We start from the raw sequence: 20,466 nt of genomic DNA, 5'->3' as shown, positions 1-20,466 counted from the left end.
ACAATTGTTTGATGAAAGAAGGAGCAAACCACACTAGAGCACCCGCCAACCACCCACTCAACTTTTATGAGGCTGGCCTACAGTTCCCAGCTGACTGTTGGGTTCCCAAACAACGACTCCGCCCCCATCTCTGTTCTGTTTATTCGCACATTCGTTTTACAGGACTTTTAGAATGCAGAATATGTCATTGATGAACCTAAGAGTTTTGTTTTTAGTAAGTGTTTTACGGCACTTGCAACACAATAAGGTCATATCAGTGTCGAAGATTAGAGGTGTTACAAGAGAGTAACAACCAAAAAACAAGGAAGAGAGATAAAGATGGTAGATGTTTGATAGGAAAGAAGAAGCAAACCACACCAGAGCACCCACCAACCACCCACAAGCCTAAGAGTAAGCAATTTCCAAACAAAAGCACATCTAGCAAGCAGGTACATAAATGTTCTTAGACATAGACATAATATTTATGTAGTTGAGGAAGTTGGGAAGTCTTTCAATAGGTCTTTGCATGCTGAGAGGAAAGAAAGAGTAAACCATAGCAGAGCACCTGTCAACCACCCACCATGTACATCAGTACAATTGGTCGCTTTTAAGCACAAGGGGGCTGTCCCATAAAACGCTGTTTTGAGAAAATCGAAGGTCAAGTTTTTGCCCCTTGTTCAGTTTCTTAAAAGACAAGGTAAGTGATCTCTATAACCAAACAAATACACACACCACTGAAACCAAACTTCTCCTATAGGTAGGATAATACCACAGAGTTCTACACTTATAGAACGGGAACTGTACCACGTGACCTGTGAGGAATTGAAGACCGAAAACAATGGCGTCTTGAGGGCACGATTTATCGTTTTCGGAAGTAACCCTATAGCTTTTAAAGCAAGAGCGGCTTTTACAAACGAGTGAAAAGTGGTACATTTACTGTCCAGTTTGTAATTTTGAGTTACAGAATTCACTGTGCAACTAGAGATTGGAATTAAGGTTTTAAATTGTTGTGTTTTTGGGTGCAACAACAGAAAAAGCAGTCATAGAGAGTTTATAAATATAAGATCTACAGAACTGAAAAAAATTCATAGCACTTCTAGCTTCCCACACACATTTTGCATACGCATATGGCCTACGTAGTTTTTTAGTAGTAAAACTTATTACAAGAAATTTGTATTACACTGAACATATTTTTTCACTAGATCTAATTAATGTTCTCAAAACATGCGTTCAATAATTAGCTTTATGTCGCCAGCAGAAGTAGAAAAAAGGACGGACTTGCTTTTAAAAGAGATTTAGCTCCAGCTATTAACTTTTTAAAAATCTGTAGAAACCATTGACTGGGATTTTCTTTTCTAATATTGGGTTAGTATTTTTTAAAGAGTTTTCTTTAAAGAAATTTCTAGAATAATATAGAACCTATAGATGTGTACAAATGTTTGAAAAAAAATACTCATCGGTTAAGACGAATTGATATAGATCTAAGTCATTGTGTAAAAGTAGGAGAATCTAGATCTAGGTGTTTGATAGTTCAGTAGCCTAGATATTTGATAATAAGTTGCGCATCAAATTTTTGACTGCATGCTACAGTAGTGAAGATAGCGTATTATTTTCATCCGAAACATTAATTTCCGCATCCATACACCTTTTTGGGCCTTTATAAGCACATGTAGTCCTACTTTAATTATGTTTTTGTTTTTGAAAGCATTTTCAATTCCTTTCACTTTCACTTCCCACGCGCTGGCACATATAATTATGATTATAATTTAAGATTCCAAATCTGACGAATGTATTATTAAATAGCGTATAATGCTGAGTTAGCCAATGCATTGCAATGCGCACTATTATCAATTATTGAATTGTAACAAGACTTCAATTTGATCCGTAACAAGAGACCACTTATTTTTTTATACGTGTTCATGAATGTGTGTTTGTTTACTGTGTGCGGGGATTAAAAATTAAAGATTAAAGATTCCAGATCTGACGAATGTATTTATAAAATAGCGTAATAGTGCTGGGTTAGCCGATGCCTTGCGATACGTGCTTTTATCAATTAATTGATTTGTAACAGGACTTCGATTTGATCCGTAACAAGACAACACTTATTTTTTCTTACACGTGTTTAAAAATGTGTGTTTGTTTACTGTGTGCGAGCATTAAAGATTCCAGGTCTGACGAATGTATTTATTAAATAGCATATAGGCCTATAGGGCAGGGGTGGCCAATGCATTGCGATACGCACTTTTATCAATTGATCGAATTGTAACAAGACTTCAATTTGATCCGTAACAAGAGGCCACTTATTTTTTATACGTGTTCATGAATGTGTGTTTGTTTACTGTGTGCGGGGATTAAAAATTAAAGATTAAAGATTCCAGATCTGACGAATGTATTTATAAAATAGCGTAATAGTGCTGGGTTAGCCGATGCCTTGCGATACGTGCTTTTATCAATTAATTGATTTGTAACAGGACTTCGATTTGATCCGTAACAAGACAACACTTATTTTTTCTTATACGTGTTTAAAAATGTGTGTTTGTTTACTGTGTGCGGGCATTAAAGATTCCAGGTCTGACGAATGTATTTATTAAATAGCATATAGGCCTATAGGGCAGGGGTGGCCAATGCATTGCGATACGCACTTTTATCAATTGATCGAATTGTAACAAGACTTCAATTTGATCCGTAACAAGAGGCCACTTATTTTTTATACGTGTTCATGAATGTGTGTTTGTTTACTGTGTGCGGGGATTAAAAATTAAAGATTAAAGATTCCAGATCTGACGAATGTATTTATAAAACAGCGTAATAGTGCTGGGTTAGCCGATGCTTTGCGATACGCGCTTTTATCAATTAATTGAATTGTAACAGGACTTCGATTTGATCCGTAACAAGACAACACTTATTTTTTCTTATACGTGTTCAAAAATGTGTGTTTGTTTACTGTGTGCGGGCATTAAAGATTCCAGGTCTGACGAATGTATTTATTAAATAGCATATAGGCCTATAGGGCAGGGGTGGCCAACGCATTGTGATACGCACTTTTATCAATTAATCGAATTGAAACAGGACTTCAATTTGATCCGTAACAAGAGACCACTTATTTTTTCTGATTCGTGTTCCAAAATATGTGTTTGTTTACTGTGTGCGGGGATTACAGGGGGAGAAGCCCATCCCCTCGACATGTGATCCAGAGTATGGGGATACATTTTTCTCAAAATGCACACAGCTCTGATATCCTTGCCCAGTGATCACTCGCCATGGAACTCTTTCTGTTGTGACTGTAGACACAAGTTTCTTCATTATCACATCTGAATGAGCCTCTCATTCATGCATTAGAAATCACACTCCCAACACACAGAAAATGACTTTGAACATATATTCAGGAAACATATGCCAGTTCCACTCTTGTTTACTTTGTTTTGCATTATTGGCTTTTATGTGTAAAACAATATTTAGAGGCCTTTTCTGCATTTTTGTGTTTTTGGCAGCATGTACAATAGGCCTATGTATTTTATGTGCAACCGACACATTCTCCAATCGTAGATCTAGTACTAATCAAGACTATATCTAGATACTTTTCCAACAGAGTTAATGTTCATAATTAGTGTTATTATCAAGTGTATTGTGATTGTGAAGATCTTTAGTAGATCTAGATCTAGTACTAGATCTAGAGATCTAGATCTATCTAGATCTAGATCCCATCCCATCCCATCATTAAAAAAACAACAACAAACCAACAATACAGATACAAAAACATTGTAACATTGCCAATTATGACATATTGTTGGCAGTAAAAATGTACTAGACTATTTCACTATATTTCCACTTCGAAGAAAGTTTTAAAATACTGATGTAACTTAATGTAAGGTGTCTTCCAAGCCCTACCACTAGCATCAGCGTGCATAGCAACGCGAAGCCTCGCTGTGCGGCGCAGCCAAAGGTGCCCTCAACTGGCCGCCATGTTTTAGTTTCAATTCCTCACAGCGAATCGGCGATCGCGAAGAGGGAGTTCCGCTTCTATAAGTGTAGAATTCTGTGGATAATACCCACTTTAGGTGTATGTCAAGATATCTGGAAACCCCCGAAATCTGGGTTAGCCCGTTTGTCCTTAAAAGCGACCAATTATAGATCACATCATGAAAAACAAACAAGACAAAAAAAACAAACATGCAGAAAAAAGGAACCAGAACAAGGTAACAAGTCAGTTCTTTAAAGAACATGTTTATTTCAAAATTCAAGGTGTAATTTGATTACCATAATACATTCACAAGATTAAATCATTTAAACAAAGATAAGAAATTTAAGTGATTATTATTCCCGTAGATCAGCACTGTGAATTATGCCGGTACAAGGACTTCAGTTCACTTCTTCTACTTGTTGCAGTCACAGCAGATTTTGCAAAAAAAAGATGTTTTGAATATTTTGACCGATTCACCCTTCAAAACTCAAGACCAAACCTACGTAATACTATATAAAGAGGACCAAACGCTATCAACGTCTAACTATACAGACAGGTACAAGTTTATTCAAATTTGTATATGTATATATATATGTATCTATGTATATATCAACAGTAACAAGCATTTTCATCAGCGACAAAGTAGTTCATTACCGTATTGGACAAGCTCAGAAATGGCTCAAATGTTGCAGTCACAGTAGGGGGGAACTGATGGACACAGTTCAGTTCTGCACAAAGACGATCAACCAGTCAGCCGTACGACCTCTAAGCAAATAAAATCTGAGCAAGCCAAGACCTAGTTACAGAGACGGCCGCTTCCACACCAGTGCTGACAAGAACAAATCCTCGGCGAGCTCTTCAAATGTTTAAAGCCAAGAAAGGAAAATTTTTCAAGAGAGAGAGAGAAAGCAAATCAAATAGTTTAATGTAAAAATTGTAGTCAAATTAAGTATCTTTTCTTACTTTTTTTGGTCAACATTTAGAATGTGAATTTCGACAAAATATTTCTGCAGTAGGCTACATGATGCAATTGATACCACAGATTTAAGAAATTCGGAAAAAAAAATTATTTGACAAAATTCAAACTTTTAGGCTTAGCATTTCTGAAAAGCTGGCCGACGAAGTGGTATTTACATTTGCCCCAGCGAAGAGCGACACTGGAAACTTGATATAAGACCACAGAACCAGCCTTTCTCACTGCCACAGTCACAAGCACAGAAATTACTAAAGGGCCTCTGTCAAATGTGGTACGAGTGCTTGTGTGTGTGTGTGTGTGTTAGTGTGCATATTTGTGCGTGTGTGTGTGCATGTGTGTGTGTGTGTGTGTGTGTGTGTGCATGTGTGTGTGTGTGAGCGTGTGTGGATTTATTACAAAACATAACTCCTATAATTATTAAAGATTTTTTTGTGTGCATTGAGCAGCTAAATTATAAATAAGTATTAACAGCATCTATCTTGTCATATTTGTATTTGCGTAATTTTGGCTTCTGCATGCTTTAAACGTTATACTCCTTGAGTGTAGCAATGCCCACACACTCGAGAAAACAGCATAGAATGTATACATTTTTCAAATCATTCCATCCACTTTTGTAATAAAACATCTCACGCGACGAGTGTTATGTCACGCTATATCTCAGGCTTGAGCTACAGAAATGTGCGGCGTCTCGCCCCAGTCATTATTCGACTAAGACAAGAGGATCTCACCCCCACACTCCACACTTCTCACGACGACTCACTCGTTCTTCTCAGTCGCCCCCAGCAGCGGTCACGCTAGCTGCCTCGGAGTGTAGGAGAGAAGGGGGCAGGGGAGCTGTTGGTGGGAACTAGGACTTTGGGCTGATAGAACGAAGTTTTCTTACAAAAGGGAAAGGAGGAACGTAGGATAAGGAGGGAAAGGGGGGTGGGGGGGGGGGGTGTTGTTGCTGATCGGTGGGGGGGAGGGGGGATAGATGAGGGTAGATGGGTACTGAAGTCTAACAAAAATTATCACACAGAAAGTTAGATCAATCAAAGGCAAATACGGCATTGCTTTGTTAGTGGGGGGGAGACATCAATGACAGCTTACAGTTGTGAAATGATCCGTTTCGTTTTTTTTTCCTCTTTTTATTATATAAACATGACGAGCTATTTCATTATTTATGGAATATTTACACTGAACGAACCGAACCCCGAGGTTCACACATCTAGGCCGAGTGGCTCAAGCGACAATCCCCAGCTACCCCGCAGACGACAGACGCCTGCATGGACTACTTGAGCATTCCCTGGACAGCTGTTACAATGTTCTTAGCCCACAGAGAAAAAATCTTACAGAAGAAAGAAAAAAACGGTTTCGTTCGTTTATAATAATTGTAATTCCTACATACATATTTTTTTCACTACTTTTTTCAACATTTAAAATTTGAAATTCCAGAAAATATTTATTGAGCGCAAGATGACTGATAATACAGCAGATAAAGGAACTGCGATTTTTCAAATTTTGGGCCAAATCCATTTTAACAGCTGTCCGGCGATAATATGTATCGACTATATAATTTACTCATCAATCACACACGACTCTCACAACGAGCAACACTCTAAGGTTGAGACCAAGGTTTTGCATGTAACTCACTCTTTAAAAAAAAAATTATAAAAAAAAAAAAAGTGCTTCAACTTTGAATGAAGAGTGCAAACTCTCACACTGATTTCCTGACTATATATTAGATAGATATTTATATATATGTACAAAAACATTTGCACACTCGACGCAAGAATTCATGACAAAAAAAGTGTGCCATCAATTATTTACAACATAGAAAACCATAAGTTATCCGCATGAACATCAGGAGGGAACAACAAGAAGCCAGAAGCAAAGAGGACAAAATCTCGCTCGCCAGACGCCACAGCCACTCACTTCAACGACATTTCTCCTCAGGGAAACCACAGCGCCTTTCTCTGCGTTATTACAGACTGTCTTCTAAGAGAGACGGATACATTCTTTCCATCTACCGGACAAACTGGCAGACTTTGAATATTTTGCGATGATGCTTCCCCGCTGGCCAGGAAGTGCCTCCTACATTTATCGGTGGCAGCAGCGCCACTCCAGTCCAAAAGGAAGAAGAAAAACAAGAAAGGCCTGCACTGCTGCAACAAAGTTTCCTCAAACATACAAAATTCCTGCCAGCCCAGCAGCTATATTCCTGGCTCACAGACTGCTGTCACCTTTTTTGTTTTGTTTTGTTTGGGGTTAAGTTTTTATTCAGACAGACCGAGATCCTCGATAAAAAAAATATTCTCCCCACTTGGGTCTCCTGCGTGCCACAGCGAAGAGCCTGACAGCAAAACAACCTTCCCCGATTTATCCGGAAAAAAATCAGGACCCGGATAGATCGCCCTATGTAGAATTACTGTCAGCGGGGAAAATAAATAAATGAATGGTGGCCCACCCAGCTGGAAATACTATAACTAACTACAGAGAACAGATATTTTCTTTCCGGGAAAGAGATAGAAACTTACAACTTAACTCTTTGTTTCAAATTCCAAGAGAAATATCGACCCTAAACATCGACCCCCCCTAGACCCTGCATGAGAACAGTACAGCTCACTCTCAGGGCCCACGGAGAGCAGTGTCGGCTAGACAAACTATGAGAAGAAAGACAACATTTTTCAGCTCTTTCAACAAAATTTAAGCTCCTTGCGGGGTTGTGGACCTCCAACATTTGTCCATTTCTGCAGGGTAGACAGAAATCTCTATCACATCTCCCTCCTTTCAAATCATGAAAACCGAGTTCCACGCACCTACACCCAGCATTAAGAGCAGCCACCTAGCTGAGAAAGAACATCTCGAACTGTTTAGAGCCCGTGAAGTGCTCACAAGGAGGACATAAAATCGGCAGACTATCTTGTTTCTTTCACTTTGTAACAAGAAGTCAGGTAAAATCCTACAATTTCAGATATCCAGATTTCTGGATTTACCAAAAAAAATGAGCAACTCTGAGCATTTGTACTGAGTGAGCAGCAACGTTGGCAGGAGGAGAAAAATCTGGAGAAACGAGTAGAGGAGAGAGAAAGAGAGAAAGAGAAAGAGAGAGAGGCTGGTACTGACATTTGTTCAGTCGCAGAACTGCAAAACTTGACTATATCTATATAAGCATTACACAGAAGAGTTGCTGCCAATTATGATTACACAGAGAGAGACACAAGACTGGGGTTATATACCTGTGGGGAATCAATCATTATCTACAACCTAAACCACATTTTGAATATTTCCTCTTTGGAATAAATCATCAAGGTATACATGATGCTCATTTCATCTTGGAGACCAAAACTACAACAACAACAACAATAAAAACAACAACAACGACAACAATTTTCATTCAGAAAATTTTGAACATATTGAAAAAATGAAAGTAACCATTTTTAGCTATAAAATTAAGGAACATTTTGACGAGAAATTATGTGTGATTGGCGAATCCTGAACAAGAGATCAAGGTCACGAGACAAGACGCGTGACGAGAAGGAAAAAACCTGGCAATCTTTTCCTCACAACTGCTTGAAACAACAACAGAATTATTTATGTCCATTAGTTTATCACTAGTACATGGCGTGCGTCAACAGCACAGCACAGGCACACACTCTATACTCTATGTGCAATAGACTCATCATACATCAACGTCGTTGCATCAAAGAAGCAAAAAACTCTGACTCCCACTACATTTTCTCCCACTCACAGTCACAAAACAAACAAACAAACAAACAAAAGCATAAAGATAACCACGATAACCAACATCCTCTCACATAAGACACACAAACAACATTTTTCAGCATCTGGAACCATCCCTGGCAAACGTCTTCAGTCTCACAACTTCTCTACAAGATATCAAGTCTACTATACAGCGCTACTACAGAAATATATAAAACACTCCAGCAAGGCTCATCTACATATTGCAATGTAAAAACAATTTGAAAAATGAAAACAAAGGGAGGGACAAAAACTCTTCTTCCTATTAAATTTTTAAAAAATTTAAACTCCGCTATCAAATGTAGAAAAATTTTCTAAGCTGACAATGCACAATTCTTCAGGAGAGAGAAAAAAAAATTGCAACCAGTGCTACAGATTAAAAACTGCAATGAAATGAATTTTCCAAATTTTGAGCGCATTACATCTGAACAGCTCAGTTGATTTTATATAAATATAGACCTAGTATCAAACACACAGCTCTCCCTGCGTCAGAACTTCAGAAAGTGATATGAAGAACATAGAAATAGAAGATACAAAGAATAAAGTTTACGTCTTCCTTTTGCCCGAGCATCAACAAATTTCTACAACAGTGCCCTCCCCTGTACACACAGCTCACCGGACCTCCCACCGACCACCCACACAGCCATCTCGCAGTAAGCACCTCTGTGAAAATGTACACAATGATAGTAATAGATGGTATTTGTACAGCGTATGTCCCCACTCAAAAGCAGGCTCTATGCGCTGTACACTATATCATCGCCCCAACCGACCATAGAACACTCGGAAACATTCTCAGCTTCCCGGGAAGCATACAGTGCAAGCAGATGTTTACGCCTTCAAACACTAACAAACTGACAAGATCTTTTAAAACAAACCCCTCCGCTCACAACATGTCAGAGAATTGAACATAGCGAAACACTATATGTGAGACAGCGTGGTGGAACCAGGCGCTCGCCAATTTTTGGGCATATTGAGTTATTGGTATCATCTTAAAGCTTGTTCATTTGCCTTGCTTTCAATGAAAAAATTACCCATCCATCTTCAATAGAAGTGGAGCTATTTTGGATTGAACGAGGTGGGGGTCACCTGATTTAAGAGGTAAAATTTGCGAGAAAATGGCTGCCAAAGCTTGGTAAATTCCAAAGCTGGAGAGTCCATGGAAACTGTAAATTTATATTTTGTCCCTTTAATCAACGTTTTCAGTGAAATCCTCAAAGGAATGTGCTTGTAAGTGTTGAGCCAAAAAACAAAAATTTGATAAAAATTGCTAAGCAGGGAGAAAACTGCTGTTTTCTTCGATTTCATTATTTTGACGAGAGCCTGATTCCACCACGCTGCCTCACATAGACTCTGGACCAGCAGGCCAAAACCTCCACATCTTTCTCTTAACAACGCACTGGGCCAAAGGGCACAAGCTTTAAGATACTGGATTCACACGACGAAAGAAGAATCAGTCAAAAACAAGTAGATAGATAAAGGCAGAAGGCGAACATTTTCCTACTTAAGTAAATTTGCCAACAATTTCAGGGAAAATGAAAACGGATAAAAAAGAAAGAAATTCCCCTAAACCCTCAGAGACTACTGGTGTGAATTTTCACCATCTATAAGTAAAGTATGGTACAAAAACAACACGGTCAAGTCACAGGATCAAGCTTCTACAAAACTGAAAGTAATCATTGAGCATCTTTAGTTTCAGTTAGGCTTTTACAGCACTTCTGACACAAATAGGTCATGTAAGTGCTGAAGATTATAGGTCGTGTTACTAAAGAGTAATATAATAAAGAAAAGAAGGAGGAGAAATAAGGACGATAGGTGTTTGATAGGAGAGAAGGAGCAAATCACAGCAGAGCACCCACCAACCACCCACCACTTCTACTGTAGGAGGTCGGCCACTGTGCATCAGATTATCAACGCTGTCATTATCATAATCATCATCATCATCACCACTATCACAATCATCATCATCAAAACAAATCGATATACAACATACAACGTTACAAAGGATTTCTGTCAATCCTCGCTTGAAGATAGAAAAATGTCGAAGAGCCAAGGACTTTCCACAAGAGAAGCAGACGTGTTAAACCTCAGAACATATAGTGCACTGAGCTGAACAAGCAAACAAGTACAGAATTTTGCTTTTTTCCCTATTGCGGTCTGGAAGCATACTAGATGTGACCAAAAAAAAATTCAAGAAATATTCTAATATTACATTAACCTCCTCCTCTATTTTGTTTCCCTTTCCAAGACTTAACCATGTGTTTCTGAACTACAAAAACTGGAAAGAGGCAATACAAATTTAACGTAAAAAATAAACCAGCAAAAGACAAGTAGAAAAAACAAACCTATTCACAGACATAAGCCAATAGAAATACCATGCCCAGGTGCTCTCTGGCATCCGTCTACAGACCCTCTGAACGTGCGGCCTACAGGCACCCCTAGCGTCCATCTAGCGGCCTCTAGCATCTGTCTACAGACCAACCCGCCTGTCTACAGACTAACAGCGCCCTCTAGCGTCTGTCTACAGACCCCCCAGCGCCATCTAGCGTCTGTGTACATCTTCCCAACTTTGTCCACAGGCTCCCTACACCGTTCTATCTACCCGATTACTTCACAGCATTGCGACACACTGACACAAGCATGCACACTGACACACACGCACGCACACACACATACGCACGTCGACACCCATACACACAAAACTTGTGTGTGTGACACAGACAAGTCTTCAAACAGAATACAAAAATAGAAACTCTCCGGTCAAACTCGTGCATCCAGACAAAAGAACTCTTCAGTCAAAATTCTGCAGCTCGACTCTCACAGCCAGCGAACACACCACATATTACTTCACAGAACAACATCACTACTTTCTTCCAACACACTACACATCACTCAACACAACACACCACACATCATCCAAACACGAGACATCACTCCATTCTTCCAACACACCACACATCACCCAACACACAACAGAACGACATCTCAACACACTCTCAGCATGCCACCACACTTCCCAACATGATTACATAGATTCTCAACGGAAAATAAGAAGTGAAAAAAACAAAAAAACTGGATGGAGCCCACACAAACACTAGGACATCGGCTCTGCCGGACACTGGAAGTTTTCTAGCTCGCTGAAGACCCGCTCTGAAACGTGGAGAAAAAGAAAAACAAAGTTAGGAAAATGATACAGAAATGTATTCAAAAATCTAAAATACAAAAAAACACCAAAACAACTTGAAAATGATACAGAAATGTATTCACAGTGATCTAAATTAACCCCCCCACAACACCCCCCCAACAAAAAACAACTTAAAATGATACAGAAATGTATTCACAAAACCTAAAATGAAAAACCTACACAAAAAAAACCCCAACAACTTGATACAACAATGGCAAAACAACATAAGCCAATAAACAACCGTAAGCAAAAATTACAACAAAGTAATAATGATAGCATTGATTTATATATTGCATCCGTGGTCCAGTGGTTAGGCGCTCAGACTCTCAATCATGAGGTTATGGGTTCAAAACCAGGTATGAGCCCATTGGGGCTCATATGACCGTATGCAGTTGCGAGCACTGTAAAGCATCTACTAAAACTTTTTTAAAAAGCATGAGCCCGACGTTGTGTCCTTGGAAAGGCACTTTATTATACAAAATATGTTCCTCACTTCACTCATGTGGAAATGGGTACCCAGCTATAGACAGCCAAAGATCTTGTCAGTTTGGTAGTGTTTGAGTGCTTAATCAGCTGCTTGCACTGTATGTTTCCCAGAAAGCAGAGGGTGTTTCAGGGAGTTCTACGGTCTACTGGGATGATAATATAAATCACATAGAGTGGGGATATGCGCTATATAAATGCCGTCTATCATTGTTGTTATTGTTGTTGTTCCTGTGGTAGCGGCTTTTAGTTTGTTTGTTTCGTAGAGTTTTACGGCACTCGAAACTGCATAAGGTCATAATATGAGCGCCAAGGGGTGGATGTCAACGGAGAAGTCCATATAGGGAATCAGGCTTACTCTGCTCATCTCTCTAGCCTCAACAGCACAAAGTCTGCTTTAACTATCAAGGCACCCCGGAAATAACGGGTCACAAGAGTGTGACAAACATACAAAAGAAGCAGAGGAAAAATGACGATAGTAAGGATGAGGACAGAAAAAGCAGCAGATCCCCTGATGATGTTCCGGCACAGTATGAGCATGACATTGATAAATCAGTCCATTTACAATTCTACAGTACATAAGAACTGTTAATATCCCCCCTTTCAGAACGGCCTAAAGACACTTCAGTCGGTAGCACAGCCGGGGGGGGGGGGGGGGCGCGCAACGCCCTTGTAAACTTTGTACCATTATCCAACAAGCAAGAGCTCCGACTTGAGTCTCCCCACCTGACAGGACCACGTCAATCAAGAGGGCGAAGACTTTTTCACTCTTAGAATACAGCAGGCTATTCCACATTTATACACAGCCTATTTTTTGGGGGGCTCTCGTGGCCTAGAGGTTAAGGTGTTGGCCTCTCATTCAAAGGTCCCGGGTTCGATTCCGAGTAGCGACCAAAAAATTTTCTTCTCTAAAATTGTCTCCTTTCACATCCTTTCCTGATCTCTAACAATGTTCTGTTGTCTGCTTCATTTCTACTTTCTGCCCCCCACCCCCTCACCTCCTTTGCCCCTTCCTCTGGGCTCCTGACTCTTTCTGCAGCCTTTCTACTGCTACTCCTTGGCTCCTCCTAACTGCTGTCTTTCTGCCACACCCCTGATCTTCTGGTAGGAAAGATCTACACCTAGCCTTCTCGGACAAGGGCGAAAAATCTCGGAGGGCCCGTGTGCAAGTTGCGCACGTTAAAGATCCCTTGGTGGTCTAAAATCGATAAGAGTAGGCTTCGGCCGCCACCCGGGCAAAATTCAAAATTTCCTACCAACGAAAAAGTATTAGGTGTGTCCCGCGCGCTCATATGACCTTATGCAGTTGCGAGCGCCGTAAAACCCTATACTAAACAAACAACAACAAACAAACAGCCTATTTTGTCATCCAAGTTTAGGAGATTCACAACCTTCTCTATAACTGCTGGCGAGAATGCAAGACTAATGAGCTAACATACACTCCTCTTGACGACCTTTCACTTTGAGCTGGCATGCACTATTTTAATGACCTATAACTGCCAGCAAGAAAGAACTACTCTTGACGATCTTACACTACACTGTGAGCTGGAATATACAACATTTGACAACCTTACAAAGCCAGCTAGCATGCACTACTCCAACAACTGTACACTGCGAGCTCTCACACAGTACTCACTTTTCCACTCCTCTATGCCCAGCTCCATAAATTACTTTGACAACCTTACGCTGTGAGCAGAACAAGTACCACAAGTACTCACTTTTCAACTCCTCTATGCCCAGCTCCATAAACTACTTTGACAACCTTACGCTGTGAACAGAACATGTACCACAAGTACTCACTTTTCCACTCCTCTATGCCCAGCTCCATCTCCTCAAAGGACTGGTCGTACTTCTCCGCCTCTGGCTCATCGTTGGGGTCGGCGTACTGCTTGAAGTACTCGTGGGCCAGCGCCTCCGTGGCGTTGAGACGCGTGCGGGTGTTCAGGTCCAGCATTCGCTCCATCAGGTCGATGGCTGCAACGACACGCACACAAACACACAGCGGTGAACACACTGACAGACACACAGTGGTGAACACAGAGACAAACACACAGTGGTGAACACACTGACAGACACACAGTGGTGAACACAGAGACAAACATACAGTGGTGAACACAGAGACAGACATACAACACGCAGACAAACAGACAAGAACACAAAATCTATCTATCTATTTATCTATCTATCTCTCTCTCTATCTGACTGTTTGTCTATCTATCTATCAATCTACCTATCTATTTGACTATCTATCTACCTATATATTTATCTATCTATATATCTATCTATGCATCCATCCACCCACCTACCTACCTACCCATCCATCCATCAACCTACCTATCTATTTAACTATCTATCTATCTATCTATCTATCTATCTATCTATCTATCTATCTATCTATCTATCTATCTATCTATCTATCTACCTATCTATCTATCTACCTAACTATCTATCTATCTACCTATCTATCTGTTGAGCAGACTTACCTAGAGGATTAGCTCCCAGAAACACAGACTTGAAGTCTTTCTTCTTCATCACAGGCAGGGACTTGATGAACATTCTCGCCTGGAAATGAGGAAAAAACAGGAATGAAAAATGTAGGTGTTTTAAGTTTAGTTTAAGAAAGAGTTTTACGACATTTGCAACACAATAAGGTCCTATAAGTGCTGAATATTAGAGGTGTTACAAGAGAGTAACAAACACAAAAAAGAAGGAGGAGAGATCAGTACGATAGATGTTTGATAGGAAAGAAGAAGCAAACCACACCAGAGCACCCGCCAACCACCCACTAAAAATGTTTAAGTAATTCGTTATTTCAGTAAACGAAGCACATCGACACAACAATGGTCACTTACTGCTGGGAAGAAGTGAGATAGACAGATAGTACCAACAGCGGGAAAGTAAAGAAGTAGGACCTACCAATGATAAAGGACAGGTACGATGTAAAGGAAATATGAAAACAAAATTACAAAATCATAGAAATCTTAAATTTCCGTCAACTATAGGTCAGCTTCCTCATCAAATTTCCCAAACATACACAGTAGAGAACCACCCCCCCCCCCCCTTTTCCCCTTATATGTTCATTTTAAGGAAATTGAGAAGTTTTCACGTCCATAATAAGATTATGTCCCTTTTATACCTTTCCAAGACTGAAAGCTTGCTATTATTTTGTATTTGCTGCTGGGCTGGAAATTATAGGGTGAAAGATAATGAAAGAAAAATTCGACAGAACCATTAAGAAAGCTAGCAAGATCTCTGGATAATGATTTTACTAGAATTGATGAAATGTATAAGACCACAAGTATAAAAAAGATAAAAAGCATTATAAACGACCCATCACACCCCCTTTTCCACGCAAACTGTAAGATCACGCAGCAGCAGATATGTACCTCTTAAAACAAAGAAAGATATAAAAGAAGTTTTCTACCATCTAGCATACGGCTATTGTCAGAAAAACCATCAGTGTGCATCGCTCTTTCGAGTGAGTATCTATATAACTCTAAAGGTCTTGTAATTAAATTTCTGCATGTGGTTGAATGATGCATCTGATGTGATATGTACATTCTATCAGCTTTACTTCTCTTTTCATATTGAATTTTAATGAGAGTAATACATAATTTAAATGTATTTAAATTTCTATGCATACCTGCGTGGGTTTTTACGGTCATGTACAGCCAAGAAAGATTTCCCTGTGGGATAATAAAGTATTATCTTATTTCTTATCTCATCTTATAAACTCACATCATTGCTTTTGATTTCCTTCATGAGTTCTTCGCTCGGAGTGCCGGCCAGGTTCAAGATTCGGGTCAACTGGTCAATGTCTGGTTACCGTCAAGGACACAACACCCTGCTCAGCTTTTAGGTTCAGATAGAGGTTTACAGCACTTGCAACACAAATAGGTCATATAAGTGGCAAAGATTAGAGGTGTTACAAGAGAGCAACAAACACAAAAAAGGAGGAGAGAGAAGGATGATGGATGTTTGGTAGGAAAGAAGGAGCAAACCACAACACACAGAGCACCCGCCAAACACCCTCTATCCTCCCACACCTACGGGATTAGAGGCAAAAAAGAAAAATGAACATCTCGAAGATAGAAAGAATAAATGAATGAAAGGAAGGAGGGAGTTACCTTTTGTGAGTAGCCAGATTTTAGCCAATTTGCATGTGAAAATCTATTGCCGACCGAGCCGCACACAGGGACAATGGTCGAGTGTGTGGAGTGTGCAAAAATCTGCAATCTGACAGTTTTTAACACAACTTATTGCCGAGTTACCGTAAATATCCGAGAAGTTACAGAGGCAAGTGAGGATCCTTTGCCACGGAATACCGATAAGTCAACAATGTCCCACAAAAAAAGGATACGGTCACTGCCAGGGAAGAGAGGTTTGCCCATCAACATCTCCGCCATGATACAGCCCACAGACCAGATGTCCACTGGGGGAAGGAAACAAGGGAAAATACAAATTTTATATAAAGTCAACACTCCCATTCCATATATTATAGTATGTGGCATCGTGCTGAAATCAGATGATCATCAAACTCATCAAAACTGAGCAATTTCTATTGATTTTTGTTTTACCCCAACATTGTACATCCATTAAAGAATATTATATTTCTGTGGGAATTTCATTTTTAAAAACATTGATTGAAGGCACCAAAAATATATAAATTACCAGTTTCCAAGGACACTCAAGCTTCAAAAGCCACAAAATTTTACGTTACACCAAGCGACCCCCTGCTTCTTTAATCACAATTATCTCCACGGGGGGTTGTTCATAAAAATCAGACAAATAAGCAAGCTTTAAGAGGATTCTAAAGGCACCTGTCTGGTTGTAGTGCATCCAGTTGAGCATGATCTCTGGCGCGCGGTACCAGCGGGTCGCCACATAGCCCGTCATCTCCTCGTCTGAGTGCCGGGCTAGACCAAAGTCCAGAATCTGTACAAGGGGGAGACAAAAACTTGGTTGTAAGAGGCTGTTTGTTTTAATAAGCATTTTACAGCTTTTGCAACACGATTACACTGTATAATAGGTACCAAAGATTAGGTGTTACAAGAAAGTAACAAACACAACAAAGGACAAGCAATAAGAACAACAGATATTTTAGTTTAAGTAAGACTTTTACGGCACTTGCAACACAATAAGGTCATAAAAGTGCCGAAGATTAGAGGTGTTACAAGAGAGTAACTAACACCCAAAAAAAAGAGGAGAGATCAGGACGATAGATGTTTGATGGAAAAGAAGGAGCAAACCACATCAGAACACCCACTAACTACCCACATATGAGGTTACAAACAGATCAGAAAAAGTTCAGACTAAGAGTCTCAATGCAGTTCCAAAGTGCTAACCAACATCTAAAATAAAATCCTCAACTTTTCAGACCCAAAGGAAACACTTACAGGGACTCAAACTTTACAAAATAATATTGTCTAATACATCTTGTACCAAGACTATTTTTATATAACATGCAATATAACACACACAAAGAGATTAAAATATAAATAAATGTATAAGCAGTAATATACCACAAAATCAATCCTGATCTCCCCCCCCCCCCCCCCCCCCAAATAAAAATGAAAACAAACATCGTGCCCCTCCCACTTTAGTCTTAGCTTTAGTAAAAGTTTTACAGCACTTGCAACACAATAAGGTCATACAAGAGCCAAAGATTAGAAGTGTTACAAGAGAGTAGCAAACACAAAATAGAAGGAAGGGAGATAAGGACGATAGATGTTTGATAGGAAAGAAAGAGCAGACCTCACCTTGAGCTCACAGTCTTCATTGACAGCGATGTTGCTGGGTTTGAGATCCTGTGGGGAGGGAACAGGAAAAAAAAGGGAATGAAATATCCAAAGTCAAAACTAGACAACAATATAAGAACAAACTGCTCCGCCAATAGGTAGCTTGACCCTTTATTAAAACAGGCTGCTCTGTTGAACTTATAGGGGGTGGGGGTCAGTGGGAGCCGTATCTTTGCTCACTGTTGTTGCTGTTGTTGGTGGTGGCGCTGCTGCTGGTGTTGCAGTGTTGGTCCTACAGACGTCTGTTAACACTGTGCCATCATGAGGCTCATATAGTAAAAACTCTTGCCATCAAAGGCAAAGGCATTTTGGGGAAAATCCAAAGAAACTGGGAGGTAAACATCGCCGATCGGCGAGATGTGACGGCAAAGTGTAAAAGTGGACTCTGGCATATAACAGCACACCACATATGGGCGAACTACCATTGCTCACCTGATGACAGTAAATGTCAAACTCCCCCTTTTACCTGACGTAGCTTATCACAGGAGGAGGGGAGCTGTGATAACTGGCCTGTCAGAAGGCTAGACTCACTACATCCCCACAGAAAAACTACAATTGGTCGCTTAAAAGGACAAGTGGGCTATCCCAGATTTCAGGTTTCCAGAAATTTTGACCTTCATCAAAAGTGGACCAAAAGGAGAAGTCTGGTTTTATTGGAGTATATATTTGTTTGGTTTTAGGGAAAACTCTCTTTGTCTATTAAAGAAGCTGAACAAGTGGCAAAAACTTTACCTTTTTCTCAAAGCAGCATTTTTGGGATAGCCTCCTTGTGTTTAAAAGCGACCAATTCTGAGCATAGATATCCCCTCCACGTGGGACTGAAGCTCATGTATTTTGCATGCAAGACGAAGAACCAAACTATTCCATGACAAACGCCAGTTATTATAATAATAATAATAATAATAATAGACAGCATTTGTATAGCGCAAATCCTCACTCAACAGCAAGCTCTATGTGCTTCACAATCTATACTATTAGCATTACCCCAGCAGACCTGAGAGCATTCTGAAACAACCTCAGCTTCCTGGGAAGCATACAGTACAAGCATCCATTTTAAAGGTGCTAAAACTAACAATAATACTTACCCTGTGGATGATTCCAGCTGAGTGGATGTACTGAAATGAGAGAAGGAAGACAGAGATGTATAAATACTGTAAAAACAACATTGTTTTACACGGGACTTTAAAAAAAGATTAACTCAAAGGACAAAAACCTCCGAACGGAAAGTGTATTAAACATGATATAAATGACAGATATTAATAATAATTGCTTTTACATACTGCATATCCATGCTCTACAACCATGCAACGCTGTGAAAATTTGAGCGCTAGTGAGAAACAGGGTTCCTGCCATGAACTCCCCACCAAATTCAAGGAGATTTCAAGAAGAAATTTTAAAATTCAAGGAGTTTTGGTCAAGAAATGCATGCCAAAAGCCTATTTGCAATAGGCCTACACATGTCTGAAAGGAATCGTAGTTTCGATTTTCCGACAAAAATTTTGTTCATGTCCGATCCGGCGACATTCAAGGAGTTTTCAAGGAGATTCCTCAAATTCAAGGAGTTTTAAAGGAGATTTTTCCTTGAATGCAAATTTAAGGAGTTTTCAAGGACTCCTTGAATTCAAGGAGGCCGCAGGAACCCCGGAGAAATTGTCATTGTTGTTTTACACAGTGACCTCAGTAATGTAAGCTATTCAAAATTGCGTACATTCTGACAAGGTTGTTTTTGGACAATAAACTAAGACACCAAATCAACAATGGCTTCAATTTTCGCAGGGCAAAAAAAAAATTCCTGAATGTCAATAGCATTTCAAACCCATGTGCATTTAGTGAAAAGATAACTGACATATTATAGTGGTGCAAACATGGGCTTGAGAAAGTTTGTTTGTTTTAGTAAGGTTTTTTTAAAAATTGTTTTTGTAAGAGTTTTATGGCACTTGCAACACAAAAAGGTCATATAAGTGCCGAAGATTAGAGGTGTTACAAGTGAGTAACAAACACAAAAAAAAAGGAGGAGGAGAGATCAGGACGATAGATGTTTGATAGGAAAGAAGGAGCAAACCACACCAGAGCATCCGCCAACCACCCACTTTGTAAGGTTTTACGGCGCTCGCAACTGCGTAAGGTCATAAGAGCGCCACATGAGAAAGTGACCAGACTACAGTACAGTAAAGAAGTGTAAGGAGCAGACCACAGCGCCGACAAGCACCCACCTTGAGGCCTCGGAGGATCTGGTAGACGAGGAACTGTACGTGGTCGTCGCTGAGTCTCTGTGTCTTGAGTATGTTGTTCAGGTCAGCTCCCATCAGAGGGGATACCAGGTACCTGTGTAGCAAATGACACAATG

At 39.9% G+C, this 20,466-nt stretch overlaps 1 protein-coding gene across 1 annotated transcript in view; it reads right to left on the bottom strand.

The window, feature by feature from the left end:
* Positions 1-11,643: 11,643 nt before the first annotated feature.
* Positions 11,644-20,466, bottom strand: part of LOC100533304 (p38 MAP kinase) — a 48,675-nt gene continuing 39,852 nt past the window's right edge. Inside the window, exons 4-12 of the mRNA NM_001204602.1 lie at positions 20,333-20,444; positions 19,205-19,234; positions 18,081-18,128; positions 17,142-17,256; positions 16,682-16,753; positions 16,060-16,139; positions 14,805-14,883; positions 14,122-14,295; positions 11,644-11,804 (exon numbers count right to left, since the gene is read on the bottom strand). Of these exons, the coding sequence (NP_001191531.1) occupies positions 11,749-11,804; positions 14,122-14,295; positions 14,805-14,883; positions 16,060-16,139; positions 16,682-16,753; positions 17,142-17,256; positions 18,081-18,128; positions 19,205-19,234; positions 20,333-20,444 (766 nt within the window). The 3' untranslated portion in view covers positions 11,644-11,748. The remainder of the gene's footprint in view (positions 11,805-14,121; positions 14,296-14,804; positions 14,884-16,059; positions 16,140-16,681; positions 16,754-17,141; positions 17,257-18,080; positions 18,129-19,204; positions 19,235-20,332; positions 20,445-20,466) is intronic.

This window comes from Aplysia californica, unplaced genomic scaffold, assembly GCF_000002075.1.
Source record: "Aplysia californica isolate F4 #8 unplaced genomic scaffold, AplCal3.0 scaffold00515, whole genome shotgun sequence".
Lineage (NCBI taxonomy): Eukaryota > Metazoa > Mollusca > Gastropoda > Aplysiida > Aplysiidae > Aplysia > Aplysia californica.
This window is presented reverse-complemented; position numbering and strand designations above follow the sequence as displayed.